The 22,539-nt window shown below is 44.1% G+C and overlaps 1 protein-coding gene across 2 annotated transcripts in view; it reads right to left on the reverse strand.

The window, feature by feature from the left end:
• Positions 1 to 1,065: 1,065 nt before the first annotated feature.
• flna (filamin A, alpha (actin binding protein 280)) overlaps positions 1,066 to 22,539 on the reverse strand; it is a 46,929-nt gene continuing 25,455 nt past the window's right edge. Inside the window, exons 10-49 of one of the 2 annotated variants that reach the window (XM_035644559.2) lie at positions 22,141 to 22,278; positions 21,096 to 21,222; positions 20,867 to 21,003; positions 20,497 to 20,693; positions 20,236 to 20,349; positions 19,927 to 20,070; positions 19,610 to 19,733; positions 18,709 to 18,869; positions 18,504 to 18,594; positions 17,743 to 17,912; positions 16,788 to 16,905; positions 16,418 to 16,530; positions 16,101 to 16,250; positions 15,630 to 15,948; positions 15,009 to 15,182; positions 14,741 to 14,903; positions 14,488 to 14,648; positions 13,976 to 14,143; positions 13,704 to 13,827; positions 13,403 to 13,559; positions 13,093 to 13,282; positions 11,600 to 11,623; positions 10,820 to 11,067; positions 9,732 to 9,806; positions 8,882 to 8,981; positions 8,629 to 8,769; positions 8,371 to 8,499; positions 7,946 to 8,119; positions 7,375 to 7,536; positions 7,059 to 7,262; positions 6,799 to 6,951; positions 6,591 to 6,713; positions 6,136 to 6,402; positions 5,903 to 6,040; positions 5,577 to 5,692; positions 4,296 to 4,428; positions 3,960 to 4,136; positions 3,620 to 3,838; positions 3,332 to 3,529; positions 1,066 to 2,893 (exon numbers count right to left, since the gene is read on the reverse strand). In XM_035644559.2, coding sequence (XP_035500452.1) covers positions 2,709 to 2,893; positions 3,332 to 3,529; positions 3,620 to 3,838; positions 3,960 to 4,136; positions 4,296 to 4,428; positions 5,577 to 5,692; positions 5,903 to 6,040; positions 6,136 to 6,402; positions 6,591 to 6,713; positions 6,799 to 6,951; positions 7,059 to 7,262; positions 7,375 to 7,536; positions 7,946 to 8,119; positions 8,371 to 8,499; positions 8,629 to 8,769; positions 8,882 to 8,981; positions 9,732 to 9,806; positions 10,820 to 11,067; positions 11,600 to 11,623; positions 13,093 to 13,282; positions 13,403 to 13,559; positions 13,704 to 13,827; positions 13,976 to 14,143; positions 14,488 to 14,648; positions 14,741 to 14,903; positions 15,009 to 15,182; positions 15,630 to 15,948; positions 16,101 to 16,250; positions 16,418 to 16,530; positions 16,788 to 16,905; positions 17,743 to 17,912; positions 18,504 to 18,594; positions 18,709 to 18,869; positions 19,610 to 19,733; positions 19,927 to 20,070; positions 20,236 to 20,349; positions 20,497 to 20,693; positions 20,867 to 21,003; positions 21,096 to 21,222; positions 22,141 to 22,278 — 6,206 coding nt within the window. In that variant the 3' untranslated portion in view covers positions 1,066 to 2,708. The remainder of the gene's footprint in view (positions 2,894 to 3,331; positions 3,530 to 3,619; positions 3,839 to 3,959; positions 4,137 to 4,295; positions 4,429 to 5,576; positions 5,693 to 5,902; positions 6,041 to 6,135; positions 6,403 to 6,590; positions 6,714 to 6,798; positions 6,952 to 7,058; positions 7,263 to 7,374; positions 7,537 to 7,945; positions 8,120 to 8,370; positions 8,500 to 8,628; positions 8,770 to 8,881; positions 8,982 to 9,731; positions 9,807 to 10,819; positions 11,068 to 11,599; positions 11,624 to 13,092; positions 13,283 to 13,402; positions 13,560 to 13,703; positions 13,828 to 13,975; positions 14,144 to 14,487; positions 14,649 to 14,740; positions 14,904 to 15,008; positions 15,183 to 15,629; positions 15,949 to 16,100; positions 16,251 to 16,417; positions 16,531 to 16,787; positions 16,906 to 17,742; positions 17,913 to 18,503; positions 18,595 to 18,708; positions 18,870 to 19,609; positions 19,734 to 19,926; positions 20,071 to 20,235; positions 20,350 to 20,496; positions 20,694 to 20,866; positions 21,004 to 21,095; positions 21,223 to 22,140; positions 22,279 to 22,539) is intronic. The other variant, XM_047330925.1, reaches the window with a different exon arrangement.

Here is a 22,539-nt window from a genome sequence, read left to right on the forward strand (position 1 = left end):
TAATCACCACATTTCTCTCAGATATGCTTTGTCATAAACACTTACACCGGTGGGGTCAAAACCGAAGTCCTACAATTATGGATGTTATCTTACATTAAACATTTCCCCAAGAAGGAAGAAGCTGAACGTGACCGTACGTCCATCTAGGTCCTACTTCTACTCTCTTGATATCCAGCTTCATAGTAGACCTACAGGTTGTCCAGGTTGGTCAATGTAAGGTTATGTCGATCCAGATAAAAATAAAATCCTGTTGAACTGGCTTCGTAGTACAGGCCCCTGGTAACTGTAGTTGATTTGAAGTCAATATTGTTCTTTAATCACAAATATTTTGTCACCAACAAAGTTGAAAAATAGCTTCTTTTCACCAAATAAATATAGAAATTATACTTCTATCCTGTGATATTGTTAATATTGTCCTAGAAACAAACTGTTTGGGACCAAGATTCATTGTACCATTAAGAAATATCAAAGTTCTCTTGTTCTTTCCCCCCTCCCAATTCCTCGTGAGTACATTAAAGCTGAAAAAAGTACTACTTTTCAACTTGAACTCATCCTACGAACGGTTTCTTCCTCCTGCTGTTTGAGCAACATTTAGTCTTGGCACAGGTCTCTTGGCTACATCCAGTTGGTTTTAATGCGGCTATGATTTCAAACAAATGGCTTCATAGTTGGCCCGATGTTCAAAGCTCTGCCTAAACAATGTAATGAAGTAAGACTTTCCATAAGACTCCCTCTCCTGCAGCGGCCTCTAGAGGTAGAATGTGGCCGAATAAGGAGTTGGGAGTTTTCCAGGAAGGGCGTTGGCTGCAGACTCCAGGGATGCAGCTTACACATTTTCCCCTCACTGGAAACTTGTGGATTGACACGAACACTCCATGCTCCAGTCTGTCATTTCAGCTAAAAGCCTTTGTAAGAGTTTCTGAGCCCTGATACACAGATGCAGTATGAGTCAGTGTGAGAATGTAAGTTCATTTTGATTCAATTCATGTTTCACCTCTTTGGTACTTGTCATGGATTTTGTGTAGATTCCATTCCTTTTCTCTTCAAACATGAAAACACAGCCAATAGATTGACAGAAAAATACTTAAACAACTTTATTGTGTATCAAAATACTGTCTTACAAACACTTTTAAAGCCTTTTATTTAGGACAAGATCCATTTTTTGTTCTGAAACATAGATAACGCACAAAGCGAGCTAGAGGGACGGGGGGGGGGGGGGGGGGGGGGGTGAGATACAAACACTGAGCAGAAAACAAAGCGACATCTGTTCTCTTTTGTTTTTTGGTCACCGTGTTTTTTTCAGGACATGACAAACCACAACCTCATCTCCAGCCCGTCTGTCCTGCGCAACTTCAGAAACTTCCCTTTTTAAACCTTTTAATTTATATGACAAAAAAGTTCCACATTCAGAGGTGAACCACCAAAAACGCACCACATGTCATGATGATGCAGTTCTGAATCAGACGCTTTCTGTATCTGAAGAGTTTCTCAATCGAATGAACACGCAGAGCACATGTTGGTTTTCACACGTGTTAAAACACACAGAAAGCGTAGTTTTCCCAGCAGCGGGGTTGAGAGAGCATGTGTGAGACCAAAACAACGAGTAAGCTACTGTGAAATGTGTCTTTTCTCAGTTCACGTATGTCGCCAGATCTGTCATCTTTTGTGTTATTTCCCTACCACTTCTTTTCTAATCCTTATTTTGGTTTTAAGAACAGCAGTGCCTAAAACTGGATCACACTAGCAGCAGGTAAAACAACTGGGTTAGTAAAGAACACCACATGCTGGAGAGGACTGGGCCAGTGCTGAGCATTACTAGGAACCAACACTACGAAGACTACCCCTGCGTAAGTTACAAATAAGCTGTTTATCTGACATTAAACTATTAAAACAAAGTGTGTCATGGTGTGTAAAAGAGCTCTTTTGCCCATTCTTACATAGAAACCCACATGTCGGGAAGGCACATTATTCTTTTGACACGCTCTGTTCATGTAAAAGCTCATATAAAACTGAATCCATTTTTTTGAATATAAGAGTAGCTCCTCCAGTGTAAAATGTAACCTTCCATCCAATGCTTGGGCCAAAATCTAAGGCTATATGCTAAGCTAGTCTATCATACTACACTAGTTCAGACTAATCTGCTCATGTCCATGACAGAAAATGTAAAATAACCTAAGGCACAATTGACTGCCAGCTTACAGTAATGAAAAAGGTGCATCTTTCTCCTCCCCAAATTGACTGAACGATGGGAGAAACTGAGGAAAGAAATCGAATGACCATACAGAGAAGGATATTCAGTGTCCACCATTCGTCTGGACTGGGTTACAGTGACGATGTCGGTTTGAAAAATATTCACTTGTTGATAAACAGAAATCTGGCTCAGGGTAATCAATGATGTGATATTTGTTTTCGGGTCGGTTAAACGGTGGAGTCAGTGATTCTAATCCAATACACCTTTTTGTCAAAGTCAGTGACCAAGGGAGCACTGAAAGGAAGGGCAGTGTTTGTTTTGCTGTCGTTCAAATATCAATCTTTCTCCCTAATGGTTTACTCCACCTTTAAATAGTTCTACTTTTAAAAAAAGAAGCAAAAAATGTTAATCTGTAAGGTGGAAGGGGGCTCGGGACTGTAAACATTGATTGGTTAGATTCTAGAGAGAATATCAGTTGTTTTAAACACTGTGTACGTTTCTGACTGGGGGCTGGGTTTTAGACAGTGATGTGGTAGGGGCTGCCGGGGATGTGCTCGTCCCCCCATTTGACCACCAGGATGTACTCTCCCTTCTCCTTAAGCTGGTAGCTGACGTTGTACAGGCGGTTGCCCAAATGTTTCACTAGGATCTCCTCGCAGGGGACCTTGGGGCCATCCACACCAACTAGGAGCATGTTACGACCTGTGGATGGAGACAGAATGGATGAGAATTTACATCATTCGAAATGTAATATTTCACAAACCAAATTCTATTATGCACTAGATACATTTATTTGCCTTTGCTATTATGTTATGACAATAACACCATGCTCAGTTTTACTCATTAACTTCGTCATGAAAGTCATTCAATTCTACACTTTGCGTGGTTTAGTTGTGCCGACGAACCACGCTCCCAGTCCCTATTTGCCTGGAACCTGAGACACAAGCAGGAGTCAAAACAATCAGAATTACCCTACCCCCATTTTCAGATTCAATATTTTTTTAACCATATTCTGCAGTTTACTCACTCCTGTAGTTTTGCTCCCTGGCTTTTAGAGACAAGTATAGTTCCGTACACTTTCAGGGCCCCCAGATATACACTGTACATTTATTTTTCGGTCACAATCACAATCATACACACCAGCTTTGCTGCAGTCAACACTGAAGCTATTCTTCTGACCAATGAAGCCCTTGGTCAGGCCCTGCCCCTTGGCCACCACCTTGCTGGCATCTGATTGGGTGGGAGCACCCTGTTGAGAACAGCTGATGGCACGGGTCACAGGGTCAACCATAACAGAAGAGGTTTCGTGCATACTGTGGCTGGACACGAGCTTGGAACCTGGAAGATGGAGAAGAGAGTGTAAAATAATCTTGGAAGAAATTCCATTCAGGTTGCCTGTTCTTTTTATTTTTTTATAATCTTACTCACCAGTTATCTTGGCTTTGAAGGGGCTTCCGACGATGTGGTAGGGGCCGCCATATTTGATGGAGATGAGATAGTTGCCAGGGGCCATTGGGGTATATGTGACCCTGTAGCCCTCTGGGCACTCCACACAGTCCATCTTCACCTTGGAGGGCCCATCGATGGTCACAGCTAAAGCACCAGGGCCTGCGTTGCTTGTGTTCACCACAAATTCACAAGCAGTTCCTGGAAGACAACGAGGAGACGAAAGACATAAAAGTGAGGTTAAGTGGGACAGTGAGAGAGACTGATGAGCTGAATATCACTCGCACTCCTGTTTCAGTTTTTCTGTTCTGTTGCGTGTTACCTGTGGTCCCTCCCTCCAGGCCTGGTCCGTAGGCAGACACCATCCCAGGGTCTCCTGCCTGGCCCATCTCTCCAACTCGGATCTTAAACGGACTACCAGGGATGTGACTTCCATTGAACTTTACATCGATTAGATAGAGACCATTCTCTCTGGGGATGAACCGGACTGCGTATTTATCTAGACAAGCAGAGAGATGGTGAAAGGTGAGGAGCCTAAAAACAGGTTCTCATGTCCAGTTACACAATATAAATTAAATTCCCCCCAAAATGTGACATCACTCCAGTGTGAGTTGTCAGGAGATGTCTAAATGAGTTTGGATGCCACTCCTGTGGTTACCTTGGTCGATCTCAGTGACGCAACACTCCTCCAGAGCTCCAGATGGGCTGTGGACCTTTGCATCTATCACGCCCTTCGCCCCGTTCAGGCTGACGGCAAATGACGCTGGCTGGTTCACCTTCAAACCCGACTCCTGCTCGACAACACATACTAAAACACTCAACACTGTATCGCCATTATTTAACAACAGCCAAACAACTATCCAGCTTCGCCCCCAAGCTCAGGCTGACCACAAGAACTAGCCCTTTTACACAATACTGTCTAATTAATACAAACACATCAACCACAGTACAATATTCAGATAACATATGCTACTATTAACCTTACCTGGAGGTCGCTAACAAGGCTAAAGAGGAGGGCTGTGCAGTGGAAAGACAGAAGGAGAAGGTTTGTGCAAGTTGTACAGAAACTGAAGAAACTGAGAAGAGAGAAAGGTTCTTTTTAGAAAATGAGCAAGTGTAAAAGTTTGACAGTTTCTGTGCCCGTGTGAGGGTGAGATGAAAATATGTATTCATGTATGCATAACAGTGTAATATGGAAAGACATCTCTGATTGAAAAAAATAGATAAAACGTTTTGCGGGATAAAACTAAGATACTTGTCAAGCCTAGTGCCATTGATCATTGCCATGTTATCATTTTGACTTTGTATCTCATAATGTTTAAATAGCAGCTAATAATGTAAAACTAACCGTGAATATTTGTATTTTTATCCTGCAAAACTTTAAATAATTTTCTTATTGTTCTGTTAGAAATGGGCCTCCACAGTACCACAGAGGAAACAGAGACAGAGAGGAAAAACAGCCCGTGTCAGATCTCTTTAACCCTTTAGCGCCCCGTATCACTGTGAGAGGTGGGAGGCTGTTGAGAGCCTTTAGAATGAGGCACGAGAAACACACACAGTCCTCTAGTATCCCAGAAGCCCTTGCACTGCCCAACAATGCAGCAGCAGGTGCTGATCCTACACCTGTACCTCTGAAGTCTCAACATGTTGGGCTGCTAAAACATATTTCTAACTCAAAACAAACAATTACACTGAACTTGCAAAATGTTTAAATATGAGCATCATCTGCCTTTGTTACCAACTCCTCATCCTCAATATCCTCATGAGCTGAAAATATTTTTTTTTTGAGGAACACCCCCAAAAACCTGAACTTTAAAACTGTCGTTAAGGCAAAAAACTTCTACAAGTCTCTTGTGCTGCATTGTGCTGCTGCATTGTGGGCTGTGTACTGTGGCCTGGCGTGTGTGCACACGGATGTGTGTGTGTCTCAGAGCCTCACCTGAAGACTGGCAACAGTGAGGCGGCGGGAGTCATCTGATGGTGAGGCCACAGGGACGATGAAGGGGCTGTCAGGGATGTGCTCATCGTTGAAGCGAATAGACACCTCGTAGTCTCCTGCAGCGGAACGGAATTCACATCAGAAAGTCACTGAGACGGTCGCACACAACCAACAACAGTTGTTTACATAGAAAAAAGCAACGTTTATGACAAAACAAAATATTTATTTGGAGTGGAACAAAAAACAAGGCACTAAAAAAAAAAAAAAAATCCTGCAGCACAGGCTGAGATCTCATGCATTCAACCTCTTCGCGCCTCTTCTCTCACCAGGCTCCTGCACGATGTAGGACACTCCACTGGAGCCGTCCTTGCGATCCTCAAAGGCAATTTCGGCCTTGCTCGGCCCCTCCACGGCAATACTGAGGCCTCCGGCTCCAGCCTCCCTCGTCCAGATACTGAACTCAGCTACGCACAACACAGTCAGGTGCAATGTGTTAAAAAAAAGAAATCAAAACACAACACAATCACCGACACAATATTAATCCAGGTGCCACACTAACCTGGGACTCCAGCTTCTGCCCTCTCCAGGCCTGGCCCTCCAGCACGAACCTTGTGAGCCCCGCCTTCTCCGAGAGGACCGACGGTAAACTGGAATGGGCTGCCGGGCACATGCATGCCGTTGTATTTCACACACACCGTGTGCACACCTGTCTCGGTGGGGACGAAACGAATGCAGTAGGTGTTGTTCTCTCCCTCCATGATGTCAGCCTTGTGAACCTGGCCGGACGGGCTGGTCACCTGAGCGGTCATGTCCGCTATGCTGATCTCTGAAGAGACAAATGTTTGACCCATTTAAAACTACCACGCGCATAAAAAGAGAATTGTTTAAATGATAATGGAACATCCTTTATGTCATACGATTGTCTGGACTTGGTTGACTTTAGAAAGATTGATACCACTCATGCCTGTACAGTGAATATGTGGCCACTGTAATGTCAGTTCCTGTTTCAGTCACCTGGGATCTTGAGGCTGAGGTCACATTGGCTGCCTACGTTGGCGACCGATGCTGCTCTCCTCTTCCTGGTGATGCTCTCCTTCATTCTGCCCTCCCCTGTCACCTTCACTGTGAAAGCGCTCCCTGTGCACACACACAATGACTGGTTCAGTTTAGCAGCCTCGGGACAATGCAGTGCTGCTCTGTTATCACTGACCATTTTCAGTACCTGGCACATGTTGGTCCGCGAACTTGATGTTGATGATGTAATTGCCAGGCTCGGTGGGGCAGTATGTGATCTTACAGGTGCCGTCCTCCTGGTCCTCGGTGTTGATGTCCACTTTACTGGGTCCCTCAATCGACAGGCTGAGGCCACCATAGCCTGTGAAGAAGAAACATGACAGGGCGGTGAAATATATCAAATCTGGAGGACTCAAAATGAAATGTAACAAACAGTCACATGTAGAAATATTTTTATCAAGTGTGTACCTGCATCACGGGTGTCGATGATGAACTCAGCAGGTTCAAAGGTCCTTGCCTCACTTAGGCCCTGGCCACTCACACGCACACGGCTGGCATCACCTATCTCTGACTGGTTGATCATTACAGCTATTGGGCTGCTAGGAATATGGCGACCGTTTTTCTTGATGTTAACCAGGTGTTCTCCAATCTCCTTGGGTACAAATGAGATTCCTGCAGCAGAAATGTGCATAAAAACAGGAAGGGGGGGTGTTAAAACAGAAAATAATAAAATTATAAAAGCCGAGACGTCATTTTGGTGGATTTACATCAGACACACACTGACCAACGTGTCCGTTACGCAGCATCTTCAGCAGGCAGGGCTCCTCGCGGCCCGAGGGTGTGGTGAGGGAGGCGGTCAGCTGACTGATGTCGAGCTCGCCAATGTCCAGTGGGATGTCTGCGGCTGAGCCCACCTTCAGATGGGACATCCTCATGGAGTCGTCACCTGGACACCAACGAGAGCATATGTTGATGTCATAGACACACTCCCCTAGTGCGTTAAGTTGTAATTTGGCCCGACTGCCAGAGTTTCTAAACATAAAGGATACATCACTCTCCTGCTGTACTGACGAAGAAAGATGTGCTGCTTCATCTTTACCTCACGTTTGACTTTTTTCTGAATTTTTGACAGGCTAGAGCATTCCAAATGCTCCCTAATGAATCAAATTGATTTTTTTCCCTTCACAGCAGGCACTTTGATGTGTCATTATGGCAAGAGCACAAGAGAATCTAGTCAGACTAATGGGGGCTCTATTCCAGCAATTATTCAAATGCAATGCAGCAGTTAAAAACAACAGTTAAAACTGTGTTTTACAAGTCAAAAGAAAACATCATGTAAGAATAGATGATATTACCAGTGATCCTAGCAGAGAATGGGCTGCCAGGGATGTGCTTGTCATTGTACTTGACCAGGATGCTGTAGTCGCCTGGAAGAACAGGCAGGTAGGACACGGTGCATGTCCCATCCTGGTTGTCCACACAGCTGATGTCGGCCTTGGACGGACCCTCGATGGCCAGAGAAAGACCACCTACAGAGACATGATATGAATATATTGTTTTGTGTGACTACATTTGTCCCTGTGTCACCAATTTCAGCTCTCGCTTCTGCTTTTTGTTGCTTTGGTCTGTGGTGCTGTCAAAAGTTTGAGCAAGATGGTGAGATGGTGCAAAATTGAATGCAAAGTTAAATGATTAAAAATGATGGTAGAATAGGAGTTAGCGGTGATATACGTATATAGTATGTGTATCTACAAATGTCTGCCATCAGAATGCTACATACCCTCTCCAGCATCTTTAGTGTTAACAGTGAACACAGCAGGTTTGTTGACGGTCCCATGGATGAGGCCAGGGCCATAGGCACTGACATTACCACTGTTCATGTAGTCCACATAGAACTGTAAGGGACTTCCTGTGAATGACAACAAGGAGAAGAAGAGGAGAGAGAGAGAGAACGTCTGTGTGTGATGCCAACATCATTTTCCGTGCACCTTAAGATAGAAATTTTGTTTGTATTTCTGCAAAAGTTGAAAAGTTGTACCAGGGATGTGGATGCCATCGTATTTGATGTCCATCTCGTGCAGACCGGCCTCAGTGGGGGCGTACTTGACAGTAACAGTGCCGTCCTTGTTGTCTGTAATGTCGGGCTTGGCCACACTGCCCGATGGCATTCGGACCTCACCTTCAGCCCAAGACAGAAACATATTGTGATGTACATGCAACATGGCTATCGTCATGCAAGACTGGGATCTAATCTGTCTTTGCTCATTCTAATGCAGACTCATTTATGCTACCTGTGATCTCTCCCTTCTGGATGGTGAACGGGATGACCAGGTCAAACGGTCTCAGCCCTGCCACATCCAGACCATTCATTCCCATGGGTCTATCCGTTGCCTGGGGGACAGAGGTCACAGATCAGATACACTTACAGTAGCGGATTATGTCATGGATGTAATCAACACGGTGCATGACAGAGGGGTAAAGTCTTCCAAACACCAACAAACAAAATGGGATGAAACAATCATGAGATGAAATGATTCTCAACGGAGATGGTGATCATGGTCAGGATGATGACACCGACACAAACTGCGAGAGAGAATGAGATGAAGACAAAAACACTGGCAGGTCAGCGGGGGAGAATGAAGACGCACAGTTAGCCATTTTGTAAGAATGTGGAGCAGCTGACTTGCCCACATTGGTGATTTTCAAAATGGCTGCTTTTGTCTAAGCAAGTTGACATGGAGCACTGCAAAGATGGGCTGCACAGCATTTGATGGAAAATATCTAACTCCCAAATTGCGGGGGAAATATTTCCTGTGCTGCTGAATAAAAAACTGTGTGCACATGTTTTGAAACTGAATCCCAGAAGAAAATTGGGCTTTTTGATATAATGCAGCTCTGTTGCATTGTCCATGTGTTTGAGGAATCCTGTTCCTGAGATGAAGGAAGTGAATCAAGAGAGAAAGCCCCCTCAGAGATGAAACACCTGCAATGAGAGGCAGCACACACCGATGATGAAGGGGTGGGTGAGGTTGGGGGGGTGATGTGGTATGTATGATGACAGAGATTAGAGAGAAGAGGAATAGAGGAAGTTGAATAAAATATTAGTTGACAAGGATGAAAGAGGCTGGAGTTTGTAGGTACCCAGGGCTGTTGAGCGTAGTACTGGGGCATTTGGCTCTGCTGCATGAGCTGGTCTGATGGGGCTCCTTCCAGTGCCTGACAGGGATGGGAGATGGTAGGCAGGGGGTGGTGTAGGGGGTGGAGAGGGTAAAATGGATGGAAGGGATTGGAGGGGAATAAAACAGTAGTCAGAGTGATTTAGAAAATGTCTGATGCCCCCAGGACCCAATTGTGAAGCCGCTGTGGGGAGAAACCAGGCCAGGGATCTTTGGTCCGTGCAGCATCACTCACTCACACTTTTACGCCAGACACAAACAGAGCAAAGTGTGTCTTGGTTGCTCCGTTTGTTGTCCTATATGCAAGTTTTCCTGCGTGCCAAAAATCCTAAAATCGCACGTCAATTCGTAAAGTAAATCATATCAACTTGTCAGCTGTTACTGCAGTCCTGAATTATATAATAACTGCTACGTTGGGTTTAGACGAAACACTGTACCTCCATATTTATATGTACATTTTCCAAAGTTTTTTCTCCTCAAAGACTAAAGCCTGTCCTTTGATTTGATCCAACAAACTTAAAAACCGCTCGTCTATATATATATATATATTATATAAATTATATCTCTACAGTGCAGTGTCTGAGGTGTAAAATTCATCTGTATGCAGATGGTACGGTTTTCTACAGTGGTGCTGATTCTGACCACTGAGCCAATGAAATAAATAGAAAAAAAATACTTTGTCAGTAAACTGCGATGGAAACTCTGAGATATAGAGTGTAGGAGCATTGTTGAGGATTGACTCAACTCTGAGCCATCGAGATTCCATTTAGCATCACTGGTGATTATCACAACACCAAACTTTGCATTTTATTTGATGAAGCTATCTCATGGAAGAGTCCGACAGCACCCTCCTTTTCCCCCGTGTCTGTGATTGCTTTGACTGAGCCTGCATCTTGTGAAATGTCATTTCTCCCCCGGTTTTATTCATTTAATCTTACTGTTGTATGTTTTTTCTTGTTCCATTAGACCGTCAACAGGGTGTTGCAGTAAAACAGTTTACATGCACAGCCCACCTATCCTGTATAAATTCAAGTTAAAATGCACATGACTCACCGTGACTTGGAAGGGACTGTTGGGGATGTGCTCCCCTCCAAAACGAACGCAGATGACATACTCGCCAGGCTGCGGCGCAGTGTAAAAGATGTCGAATGTGCCGTCTTCGTTTTCAACAACGTCCACGTCAAGCTCCGCCCCCTCGGGCGTGCACACACTGCACGTCACCTTGCCTTTCCCAGCAGCCTTGGCGTCGACTGTGATGACTGTCTGCTCACCAATCTGGATGGTTGGGCCAACACCAGCGCCTGAAGAATTGAGAAGAAAAGGTCAACGGTGCTATGTAATTTGTTTCGATTTTTTCCTGTTACAGAGACACAGACAGGCACACACTGCCTCACACACACAGCATTCAGCATGCACAGTCCACAACCATGAGACCAAGTTAAAGTTGGATGAGAACTAGTCATGTTATTTCCATCTAATGAACGTTGTTACCATTGACTCATGTTACTAACATACAGTTTCCATGTCTAGCTGAAAAGTAGATTGCAAAATTGCCATTCCACCATGCCATATACCTCCTCTGTTAGTCCATTAGTCTGTCCAACGAAAATGTGAGAGGGAAACCGAGACCAACAGTCATGAGACAGGAAAGGTACATCAGACGGGAGGAAAAAAGGGTTATGGGAGAGAAAAATAGAGAAGAAGAAGAAAAAATAAGCCAGACAGAGTTGGGATATCCTGTTGAAAGCTGGTGCCACTATCCTCCATGCTGACAGAACAAAGAGAGAAGGCAGAGGAGTTCCTCCACATCACAAAGTCGTTCAGTAGGCTTACCTAAACCGTGACCGCCGATTGAGACTGATAAGAGGAACAGTGAGAAGCAGGGGAGCGAGGAAAAAAAAAAGTGACAAATAAAAGACAGTCAGGTGGGGGTGGGGGTGGTGGGAGGCAATAACTGTGCTCCAAACACTTGGATGAAAAAAATAATTGGTGATGGTGGAGTGTGAAGCAGTGAGGGGGGTTTGTGTGTGTATGTGTGTGTGTGTGTGTGTGTGTGTGTGTGTGTGTGTGTGTGTGTACAGCAAGGACGTGGGTGAGGGGGAGTATGACTGAGGAGCACAGCGTGAGGGAACACAACACACCAACGCATGAAAGATAATGACATGTGAGCAGCAGGTATGCTGAGAGATTAAGTGTCATACTTTTACTGATTTATGCTCAAACCGGACCTTTGATGTTTGTCTGAAGATATGTCACGATTAGTGCATCATCTTGAGTTATGGCTGAAACGTGTTTTGTGAGGTCTTGGTGACCTTGACCTTAAATCACCAAATCAGTTCATCTCTGAGTCCAAGTGAACGTTTGGGCCAAATTGAATCAAATTCCTTCAAAGCACTTCTGCAGTAATAGTTCTGCATTCATTTTTGAGGAAAAATGTGTCATTCAGGAAATATGCATGTTCTCTTTCGTGTTGAGAGTTAGCTGAGATGAACATTATAGCTCTCATATCTGTATTCTAATAATGAAGCTACAGCCAACAGATGCTTATCTTAGCATAAAGTCAGGAGGTGGATACAGCCACCCCTGGATCTGTCCAAAGGTAGAAGCTTTAAAATCTAACATTTCGTATATTATTTGCTTAATCAGTGCAAAAGCCGAAGTGTAAAAACAAAGCATTTTGGTTATATTAGATTAAACGAATAACATATTGGCTGATTTTTTTGGACTCATTACTCCACTTGGACTTGACATGACTCAGACTTTGACTCCAACACTGGTAATTGGGGACTAGACTCGGACTTGAGGTTTAGTGACACGCCTGCAACACTGGCTAAATCAATCCTCTCATTGCACTGTTATGAGAATGCCTTCAATCTTCAAGTAACTCTGTGCAAGGAAGTGATTAAATACATTTTTCAAATATCCAAAATTAGAAACATACAGAACATAACCCTGGTCTGTTAAATCATTTCGTGTTGTTAAGCACTTTGCGGGACAACCAGCAGCTCATTTGCGTTTTCAATTATAAAACAGCAACAACGTCTTCTGAAATTTCCTTGTTGCAGGAGGATGTCATTTCCTGTAAAACTGTGGCAGGGAGCAACTATTTAGATCTGGTAAATAGTCTGATCTACCCCTGAAAAAACTGGGTGCGTCATGTAGAACAGTAAAATTAATTATTATGCAGGATAACTATTATTACTCAAGTACAAAGAGGGAAACGGACCAACAAAGTCAAGAGTAATGAGTTCACAGTAAAAACAAAATGTCTAATGTCTAAAAACCTCTGTGTAAATTCAAACATGCCCACTACATGAAAAACGTACCTGTGACCGTGCACTTGCTGGCGTCTCCGGTGGGCAGGGCCCTGATACGGTAGGGTGAGTATGGGATCTCGTCCCCTCCGTATTTAATGAGTATGGTGTATCTGCCAGTCATGTCTGGCACATAGGACACCAGGTAGGTCCCGTCATGGTTGTCACGTATGTTGGCCTTCTTAGGTTTCCCCTCTGGATCCTGCAGTGGGTGGGGGTTATTTTTTACTATATTTTATAGTTTATTATATTTCCCGTTTGAGAACAATTACCAAAACACTTAATTCTCATTCTTTTCTTAGCATGACGTGTGAGCACTCACAGTGATCTGCACTGCCAGCAGTCCCTCGCCCGCGTCTTTGGCATCGATGGTGAACTCAACAGGCAGAGAGGCGGGCACGCCGGTGGTGTTGAGGCCGGGCCCGCTGGCACGCACCTTACTGGCATCGTGGGTGGGCAGCACCTTCACCTTGTAGGGACTGACAGAGGGGCGGGGCAGGAGGAGAGACTGGTTAGACACAGACAAAAACTGAAGAGGAATGAAAATATATCCAGATGATTGAAAATCCAACATTTTGAAAATCTCCTACATAGAGGCTGCATAGTGTGTGTATGTGTGTTACCTGCGTGGGATCTCCTCGTCAGCATACAACACATTAATGGAATAGGGTCCCTCCCTGGTAGGAACATAGTTAACTGTATGAGTCTGGTCACCGTTATCCACCACTTCCACAGGCTCCACCACACCTACACACAAACACACAAACACACACGCATACACAATGAAAGAGAGAGACAGACAGAAGTATTGTTAAAGTTTGTTTGCATTTTGGGATTTTTGTTTTCTGCAACTGTCACAACACATGAAAAGACATACATTAGAACATACACCTACCTTTTGGTCCCTGTACACGGACCTGCAGTGGGGCCACTCCAGCTTTGGAGGCGTCCACTGTGAACGCCTGAGGAATGTTGGCCCTGACATTGTTGCCCAGGCCTGGACCCTGGCATTTCACCTTGGTGCTGTCCACTGTGTCACTGACTGGCACCGAGAACGGGCTACCTGTGTAGACAGAACATCAGCAAAGTCAGAAAAGGAATTTTAAGGTGCAACAGCAGTTTAGGAAGCTGAGATAGTGAAGTTTTATAAACTTGATTATATGGAAAACCCTCCATTTCCCTCTCTTGCTCTCTCATCTTGCCTCGTTCGACAGTGGCAGCAATCTGAACTGCCTCAGAGATAATCCAACAGAAGTGATTTCAGTATTCCCGTTGCCCTGAACCAGATCAGTGCTAACTCAGCTCACTTGCATTTATAATCTTAATAACTACTAAATAGAACATGTTTAACAATGATAAGGAGTTCTTTGACACACATCATTCTATCCAGCTCTAAGAGTTCAGTACCTGTGATGGGCTGTCCTCCATAGGTGACGTTGAGGTTGTATGTGCCAGGCTCATATGGGATGTACTCGACACTGCAGCTGCCATCCTTGTTATCTGTGCAGGACATTTTGGCCTCTGATGGACCCTCCATCGCTAGACCAAGGCCCCCTGTACCTGCTCCTCTGCAGAGTGAAGTTGATGGACATTGAAAATATGAGCAGGAAAAACATCAGTAACATTTTCCATCTTACACGCTCGGTCTCACTTCACTTACCGGGTCTCCACCGTGAACTTGTTGGGCTTGTTGGTGATGCCACCTTTCAGGCCAGGACCATGCACACGAACCCGAGCTGGATCGCAGCCTTCTGTGACACCAACACGGAAGGGACTCTTAGGCACTGGAGAGCCGTCGTAGCAAACCTCCACACTGTGTGGGCCTGAAATAAACATACACACAATATAAGGACAGGGTCAAACTCTTTCATCAAAACATCCAACGAAAAACCGACAAAGCCTGCACACACCATCACATGTGTACTCACCCTCCTCATAGGGAGTGTATTCCACGTTGTAGGTACCGTCTCCGAGGTCCGCTATCAGGGCGTCTGTGCGGCTGCCAGACGGGTTGCTGATGAGGGTTTTGATGTGGTCGCCTCCGGTCTGCGTGAGAGCGCGAGCATCCACAGTGAAGTCTGTGGTTGCTTCACGGAAAATGCCTAAAAACACAGGACAGGGGACAGGCTGCACATCAAGCTGATTTAGGACAAGATTGCATTATGGTTGAAAAAACATATTTAAAATCTGTATCCACACATGTGGTGCCCATTGGAAATATTTTATGTAGGGTAACATGAGGTCAGGCAGATCAGTCACATCTGGCTCTACTTTGTGAGATCAGTATCGGAGGAATCAGTTTATCCCTAATTGTATTTTAGAAGCCATAATACTGCAATGTTGCAGTATGCTAACAAAAAACAATAACATAAACAAATAGATTAAAAAAAAAAACATGGGTCTAGATTAAAACAACCTAGTATGTATGAGGGATTTACATAATGAAAATGGATCATCTTTGCCTCAGAAACACTGAAAAATAAATACACAAACTATAGGGAAAGGAAACACATAAAACCAATAAGGTTCTTTGCAGCATGTTATCTTACCTTTGCCCTCCACTCCTGGTCCAAACACACGGACTCCACTGGCGTCGACCGCAGGCTCCACGTTGAGCCGAGTAGGGAAGTTGGGCACATCCTGGCCACCGTAACGGATGGTGAGAGTGTATGACCCTGGGTAGAGAGGGATGTAGGTGATGGTGTAGGTCCCGTCTCCGTTGTCCTGGATGTGAACCTCGGCCTCAGTGCCACTGTCTGAGATGATCTCTATGGTCAGCTCGGCGGGGCCGGCGTTGGTGCAGTCCACGATGAACTCCCCAGTCTCACCGACCTTGGCACGCTCCAAGCCTGGACCAGAGCATCGGACCTGGGGGGAGAGGCGAGAATGCATGACGACAAATGATTAACAACCAAAAGTGTGTCAAATACAAAATAGCTTTAGTTTAATTTTCCTGTTCTTCGTGTTTTTATTGCACTCTTGATGCGTAACAGTGCCATCTGTCAGTAATGGGGGCTAACCTTAGAGGGGTCTGTGGCAGGGTAAGCTGTGGGGGTGAAAGGTGATCCAGGAATCGGAACTCCATCATAGGTCAGTTCAACCTGGTATGGCCCCGCATCCCGGGGGATAAACTTCACCTGACTGGTCTCTGGGCTCAGTCCTGGCTCAACCTGGAAACAAAAAATATGAGCAGGAATTTACCAATAAAAAACATGGTAGTGGTATGAGATTTCGCATTAGGTTAATAAGTTTACATATCATTAAACATGGACCCTAATCTTGAACATCAACACTAATCATCTGGAGATTTGATTTCATAAAAAACGAATCTTTATACCTTGCTGGCCACTGGTTTTCCTGATGGTCCGGTGACCTTGGCGCCGACCTTTCCCTGACCCCCAGCTCCCTTTGACTTGACGGTGACTTCCTTGTCTTTGCCAACAGTCATCTCTACAGTGACACAGAGCGCAGAAGATTTGAAAACAACGTTCCTGATCCAGTTGGAAAAAAGACTGTTGTTGATATCACGCTTTCATATGCACAACCCCAAAAAGATAATATATAAAAAGACCAAAAAAAAAAAAGGAGACACAAACACCATTGAACTTGAGTTATGTTCTGTAGGTTACAAAAAAAAATCATGCTACATTTGAGTACTGAAATCAAAAGGTGAGGAGACGCTCGTTTGACGACAGAAAAGTACGTACTGTCTCCGAGACCGGTGACGTTGATCTTGCTGAGGTCCAGTGTGGGTGCCACAGCAACGTTGAAAGGGCTCTTGGGAATCTGATCTCCCCCGTAGGTCACGGCAACCCCCAGAGGACCCTGGGACGGGAAGGGTACAAATGATTAAGTGGGAAAGGATGGACAGAATGATGCAGCCTTCCCTACTGTATAACAATTTATAAAAATAATTCTGTTTGTGATTGAGCAAATAACAATTCTCAAATTTCAGAATTTTCCTTTTTGAACTACATTACTCTAAACTAGGATAACTGCACAACGTTTTCATACTTTTTTAGAAACCCCAAATTAGCTAACTATTCTGAGATTGTTTATCCATGGATATTGTAAAAGTTAGTCCATAAGTGAATCAAGTTAAAGGAATTGTTTGACAATTGACAATCTAGCCGAGGGCTAGAGTCCAAAATGATAAGCTTAATTTAGCAAAGCTTGGTAAGTTAAGAAAGAAAAAAAACTACGCAAACCAACATCTATTAAACACAGTATTTAACGCAACACCTAATTTGTTTCATCTGTGCACAAAAAAGAAAAAAAATGAAAAGGTGGCCGAGAACTGGTTATGGCACATACCCCACAACAAAACCACATAAAACCACTACTTTCCTTTTTTAAAATTTTTTTTAATTAATGGTTTTGTAAAATGTTAAACAAACACGCTGAAACATTTAAATCAATGTGCTTCAGAGGTGTCGGTTGGAGGACTTTGTTACCTTTGGACACCGTCAGGCTACCTGTTTACCCCCATTTACAGTTTTTATGCTAAGTTAACTGACATCCATACTTTGCAAACCGCCATGGGAGTGATATTCATTTTCTAATGTAACTGAGCACACATGGATATGAGAAGAGAGACCTATGTAATACCCACACGGTAGCTTCTCAGAGACTTGACGTTCCCCAGAACTGTTTGTATCTTACCTGCTGCACAGGTGTGTATTTCACAGTGTGTGTGTTGTCATGGTTGTTGATGATTTCAAAGTCCTTGACAGCTTCTCCTTTGGTTGGGCTGCTGAAGTTGCAGTCCAGGTTGGCCTTTCCTGCTCCTTTAGTGCTCACAGTGAAGTGAGTGGGCTTGTGTAATTCAACACCTGTCAGAGAGGAAGATAATCGATCTCAGTTCATGTGAGTGTGACACTTCCAAAAGTGAAGCCAAAACATCTGGATCGCCCCCTGGTGGCTGACTGCAGTACAGATCATAAATCCCACCCCCAAAGACAGTTTCTGTAAGTTTAGGTCGTTTTAATCACACTGATTCATGTACAAGTCTTCATCTTTCTGATAAGTTTGGTTTTAATTAGCTTTTTAAAAATAGTTTAGTCAGGGGAGTATATGGGCGGGATCTCGTGGCTCCCCAGTCACTACTGTGCAGATTCCAAATGATGGCAGCGCCCATATCCTCAATAGTCATAATTCATTTGTATTAATTGACATTTCTCAAACTCCAGCACCACTCTTGTGGTCTTCATCACCCAATGCCAGTTAAATAAAAACTCGGAAAATCCTTTGTCTCGTAACGAAATAAGCCTGACTTCTTTGGGTTTTGTTTCATTAATGTTTGATGCATTTAACAGAAAAACTAGGAAGTGGTATGAGCAAGGATCACCAACACCGCACAGACTTAAATATACTGATAAGTAAGAATATTCACACTGAACAACCTAGATAAGAGGTGATCTCACCACTGCGACTGAGTCCTGGTCCCTCTGCTTTGACTTTGCTGGCATCATGAGAAGGATCCACTTTGACCCTGATGGGCGTCATTGGAATAGCCTGAACGACAAACAAACAATTTTACACACAGAATAAACAGGCCAATCCTCGATCCCCCACATGCACACTCAGCTCACATTCATATTAATCAAACTATGCTTAATTCAAACTCACCTGGTCGGCGAAGAGAACCATTATGGTGTAGCTGCCTGCTCCAGGAGGAGTATATTTGACAGTGAATGTGTCGTTGTCATTACGAATGATATCGAAGTCGATGTCGGCCTCTGCAGGTCCCACCACTCCAGGGGCGCACTTAATTCCTATGCTGATGTCACCTGAGGACACGAGACAGAAGTCGTCATAACACACCAATTATTTCAGCTAATGCTCTAAGTCATCGGCTGCAGACATTGTGTCTCTAATTTCTAAACTGATCAATGAGTAAAGGGGAGAAATAAAAATAAAGACAACCTACAAAAAGAGAAAAAATGTAGAATGCTGCAGTAAATTGTCTTTTGGTCACTTGGGGGCAGTGGAACCAGTAAAACAGTGACGTATTAACATCCTTAGAAAGTTGTTAATGCAAAGTTAGCAGAGAGCAGTTTCTGATCAGCTGGAGAATAAAAGCCCAATATTCACTATACTTTCACTTGTGTTTTTATCTCTACCAACTCCTACCTAACTCCTGTTTTTATCACTACCGACTAGCTAAATAACTTGTTGGCTGCCAAATACTCCACTTTCCTCTCTTGCCAGTTGCTAACTGTCTATCATTTGGCACTAGGCAGGAGTAAAGAGGGGTTGTCAGAATTTTTTTTGCTGAACATCTACCTGGGTCATTACAATTAAATGTACAGTCTGGAAAACCAAAACATTTAGCTGAAAGACAATACACTGTTGTGTATAGCAGAATAAAGAGTTGTGTAAGAATTATCTGTGGTGTGAAACCAAGAGTAACCCCTGATTTGTCATTTGATCCATTGTTGATTTACAATTATTAATCATTATTAGGTCTCCTGTTGAAGCTACTCATATGGTCAGTTATTAAGCATGCTACAGTTTTATGTAGCTTTACCTTGACCAGCCTCTGCGCAGTCCACAGTGAAGTATGTTGGCTCGAAGGCCTTGAGGCCAGTCTTGGCCACCCCAGGTCCTGACACCTTCACCTTGTTTGGATGACAGCCTGCACCGATATTCATCTGTGGTCCCAAAAAAACAACAACAGCTAGACACGAGACCAAGAGGAGACTCTTTCATCACATTGTGATAAAATGTTCTTTGTTCAAATTCCAGGAAAAACAAGTCATTTCTAAAGCTTTGTGTGAGAGTGTGAGTGTGTGTGTGTGTGTGTGTGTGTGTGTGTGTGTGTGTGTGTGTGTCATGCACGCTCACCCTGAATGGACTGTCAGGTATGTTGACCCCTCCCCAGGAGACCATGACAGTGTGTTTTACAGGTTTACGTGGGGTGTAGGTGCAGGTGTATGTGCCATTGCCATTATCCTTAACCTGGACATCCAGAGGAGCGCCTTCACCATCCTGTTTGGTGGAAAACCAAGAAGTCAGATAAGACAATAGTAATATGATACTAAAGGGGACTAGTTCTACAATATCAAGGTGTGTAAAATATAAAGACAGGGCCACATGATACAACACATGCAGGAAGTTTCTGCTTTGATTCTGAAACACACACACACACGGTACCTGAGCAACAATCTTCAGAGGAGCTTTTCCTCCTTGCTTGGCATCGACTGTGAACTCCGTGGGTTTTCCCACAGCCAAGCCACTGCTTTGAAGGCCTGGACCATACGCCTTAACCTGGAATGAACACATTAATGGTCCTTTAGTAATAAAGTTACAGATTTGAATAGCAGCAATAAGGATCATTTTAATATTAAAAGAAACAACTATACAGATATAACTTTTTGTTTGTTAAAGTGCACATGTCCCTGGGTGTGTGCATACCTTGTCAGGGTAGAACTCTTTGCCTGGTGGGTTGACAATCTCAGCCATGAAGGGCGAGTGCTGGATGTCTTCGTTGTTGCAAAGGACATGCACAGCATACTCTCCAGCCTCTGTGGGCCAGTAGCGCACGTCACAAGAACCGTCTCCCTTGTCGTCACATTCAATTTTGGCCTGAGATGGACCTTCCACAGAGAAACCTGAACAGGGATGAAAAACCCTCAAATGAGCAAATGTTAAAAAAGAGAAAGAAAAAAAAAAAGAGTCAATGTAGAAGAGCTGTTCAGTGCATAACTGAAGGCTAAGATTTGGATTTGTACAACAAAAAATACTATCAGGACTGTGTTGTCTTTTGTCTCTCTGGCCCACATACCCAGTGTACCGACGTTGTCTCCAACAGCCTCCACCACAAAGTCAGCAGATTTGCCAACAATGCCACCGTCCAGTCCTGGACCCCAGGCCCTCACCTTCTGCTGGCCGGCCTCAGCACCAATCTTGACCTCAATGGGACTAAACGGAGCAGAAAGTGATCAGTCACAACTTACAGTGGCAGTTCCAACTTTAGAATTTGTTTTTAAGTGCGAGTGTGTGTGTGTGTGTACCTGCGGGGGATGTGCTGTCCTCCCCAGGTGATGGTGATGGTATATGTCCCAGGTGTGGTGGGGTAATAGTCAAATCCGAACACGCCATCTCCAAGGTCTTTCCTTTTACACGGCTCCTCGAGACCCTCTGTAGACATAGTGATGCACATTAGTATCACAGGGTTTATATGGCTGAAGGAGTCTAGCTGCTTTGTCGGCAGAACTCGGCTACTGTGCCTTGAGGAGTCATCAATTGACAAGATGATAGCAGCTTAAAAAATAATAATAATAGCTTATGATTGTTGAGTGAAACAAGGCTCTATGTATCTATCAATTGGTACAGCAGTACTTTGAGCAAAATGCAATCTGATGCTAATATGCAGGTATAATCAGGAATAATGTGAACTGTGTTCACCATCTCACTTTAGCGTGTTAGGCTAACGCTATCAGATAAGCATTAAACACAACTAGCCTTGTGTGGGGTTTGCTTCTGAAGGAAACATGGCTGATGAGAGCGATGACAACTAACATTAAAGTCGAGTGCCGTTAACCAAACCGAAACAATGAGCTGAAAGACGCTAAAACGCTCTGCTAACAAGAACTGGTGAATCAGGTGATGATTCTCTATGGGATCCCTCTTTAAGGAACTCCTTTCACATGACAAGAGCCATTGTAGTGTACTGATTTATGTAGGCAGGCCTTCACAGTGTGAGCATTTCACTCGCATTTGCGATTACAAATATACGTGAGTGAACTGTAAAATGTATTTTGGAGCATGTGTGTGAATAATATGTAGCCTACAAGAAATTCAAAAATTTTCAATTTAGAAGCCCGTGCTCCTTGGGAAAAAGTACACATCAGACCCTGATGTGGCGCCGATGCAATAGTATTGAATCTAGAATAATTTACTCACGTAGATTAGAAGATTTTTAATCTATGCTTCAAACTGTCTTAGGACCCACTTGCACTATGTGTGAGAGAGACTCTCCTAAAGTGACGTCACCATAGACCGAGTGGATAAATCGACTGGCAGTAGTAAAACACTGGTGTTTGCAGCCTAACTCACTGGGGCCCTTGATGGAGACCTTTAGCTCTCCGGTGCCAGCTCCTTTGGTGTAAACCTTAAAGTCTGCCGTCTCCTTCACCCTCAGGCCCTTTGGCTGAAGACCACGGCCCTTAGCTCTGCAGAGGCTGGGGTTACATGCTGTGGAGAGAGTGAGGGAGAATCAGTCAAAGGGACAGCCCTCAGCGTTAGGACTCCAACACTGTGACCACAAGAGAGATCAGTGGGTGATGTCAGTGGGGAAAAGAGGGGTTAGGAGCAGGGTGAATGATATGAAAGCAAAACACTTTCAATCCAAATGGTACATCCATTACAATGAAGGGCTGCCGGAAAGCATTGGGTGCCCACCTTACGTCTGCCCAGCCCAGTGAGCACACTACTCTGTGAGTTAAATCATAAACC

The sequence above is a fragment of the Scophthalmus maximus genome, chromosome 3 (genome assembly GCF_022379125.1).
Source record: "Scophthalmus maximus strain ysfricsl-2021 chromosome 3, ASM2237912v1, whole genome shotgun sequence".
In the NCBI taxonomy this organism is placed as follows: Eukaryota; Metazoa; Chordata; class Actinopteri; order Pleuronectiformes; family Scophthalmidae; genus Scophthalmus; species Scophthalmus maximus.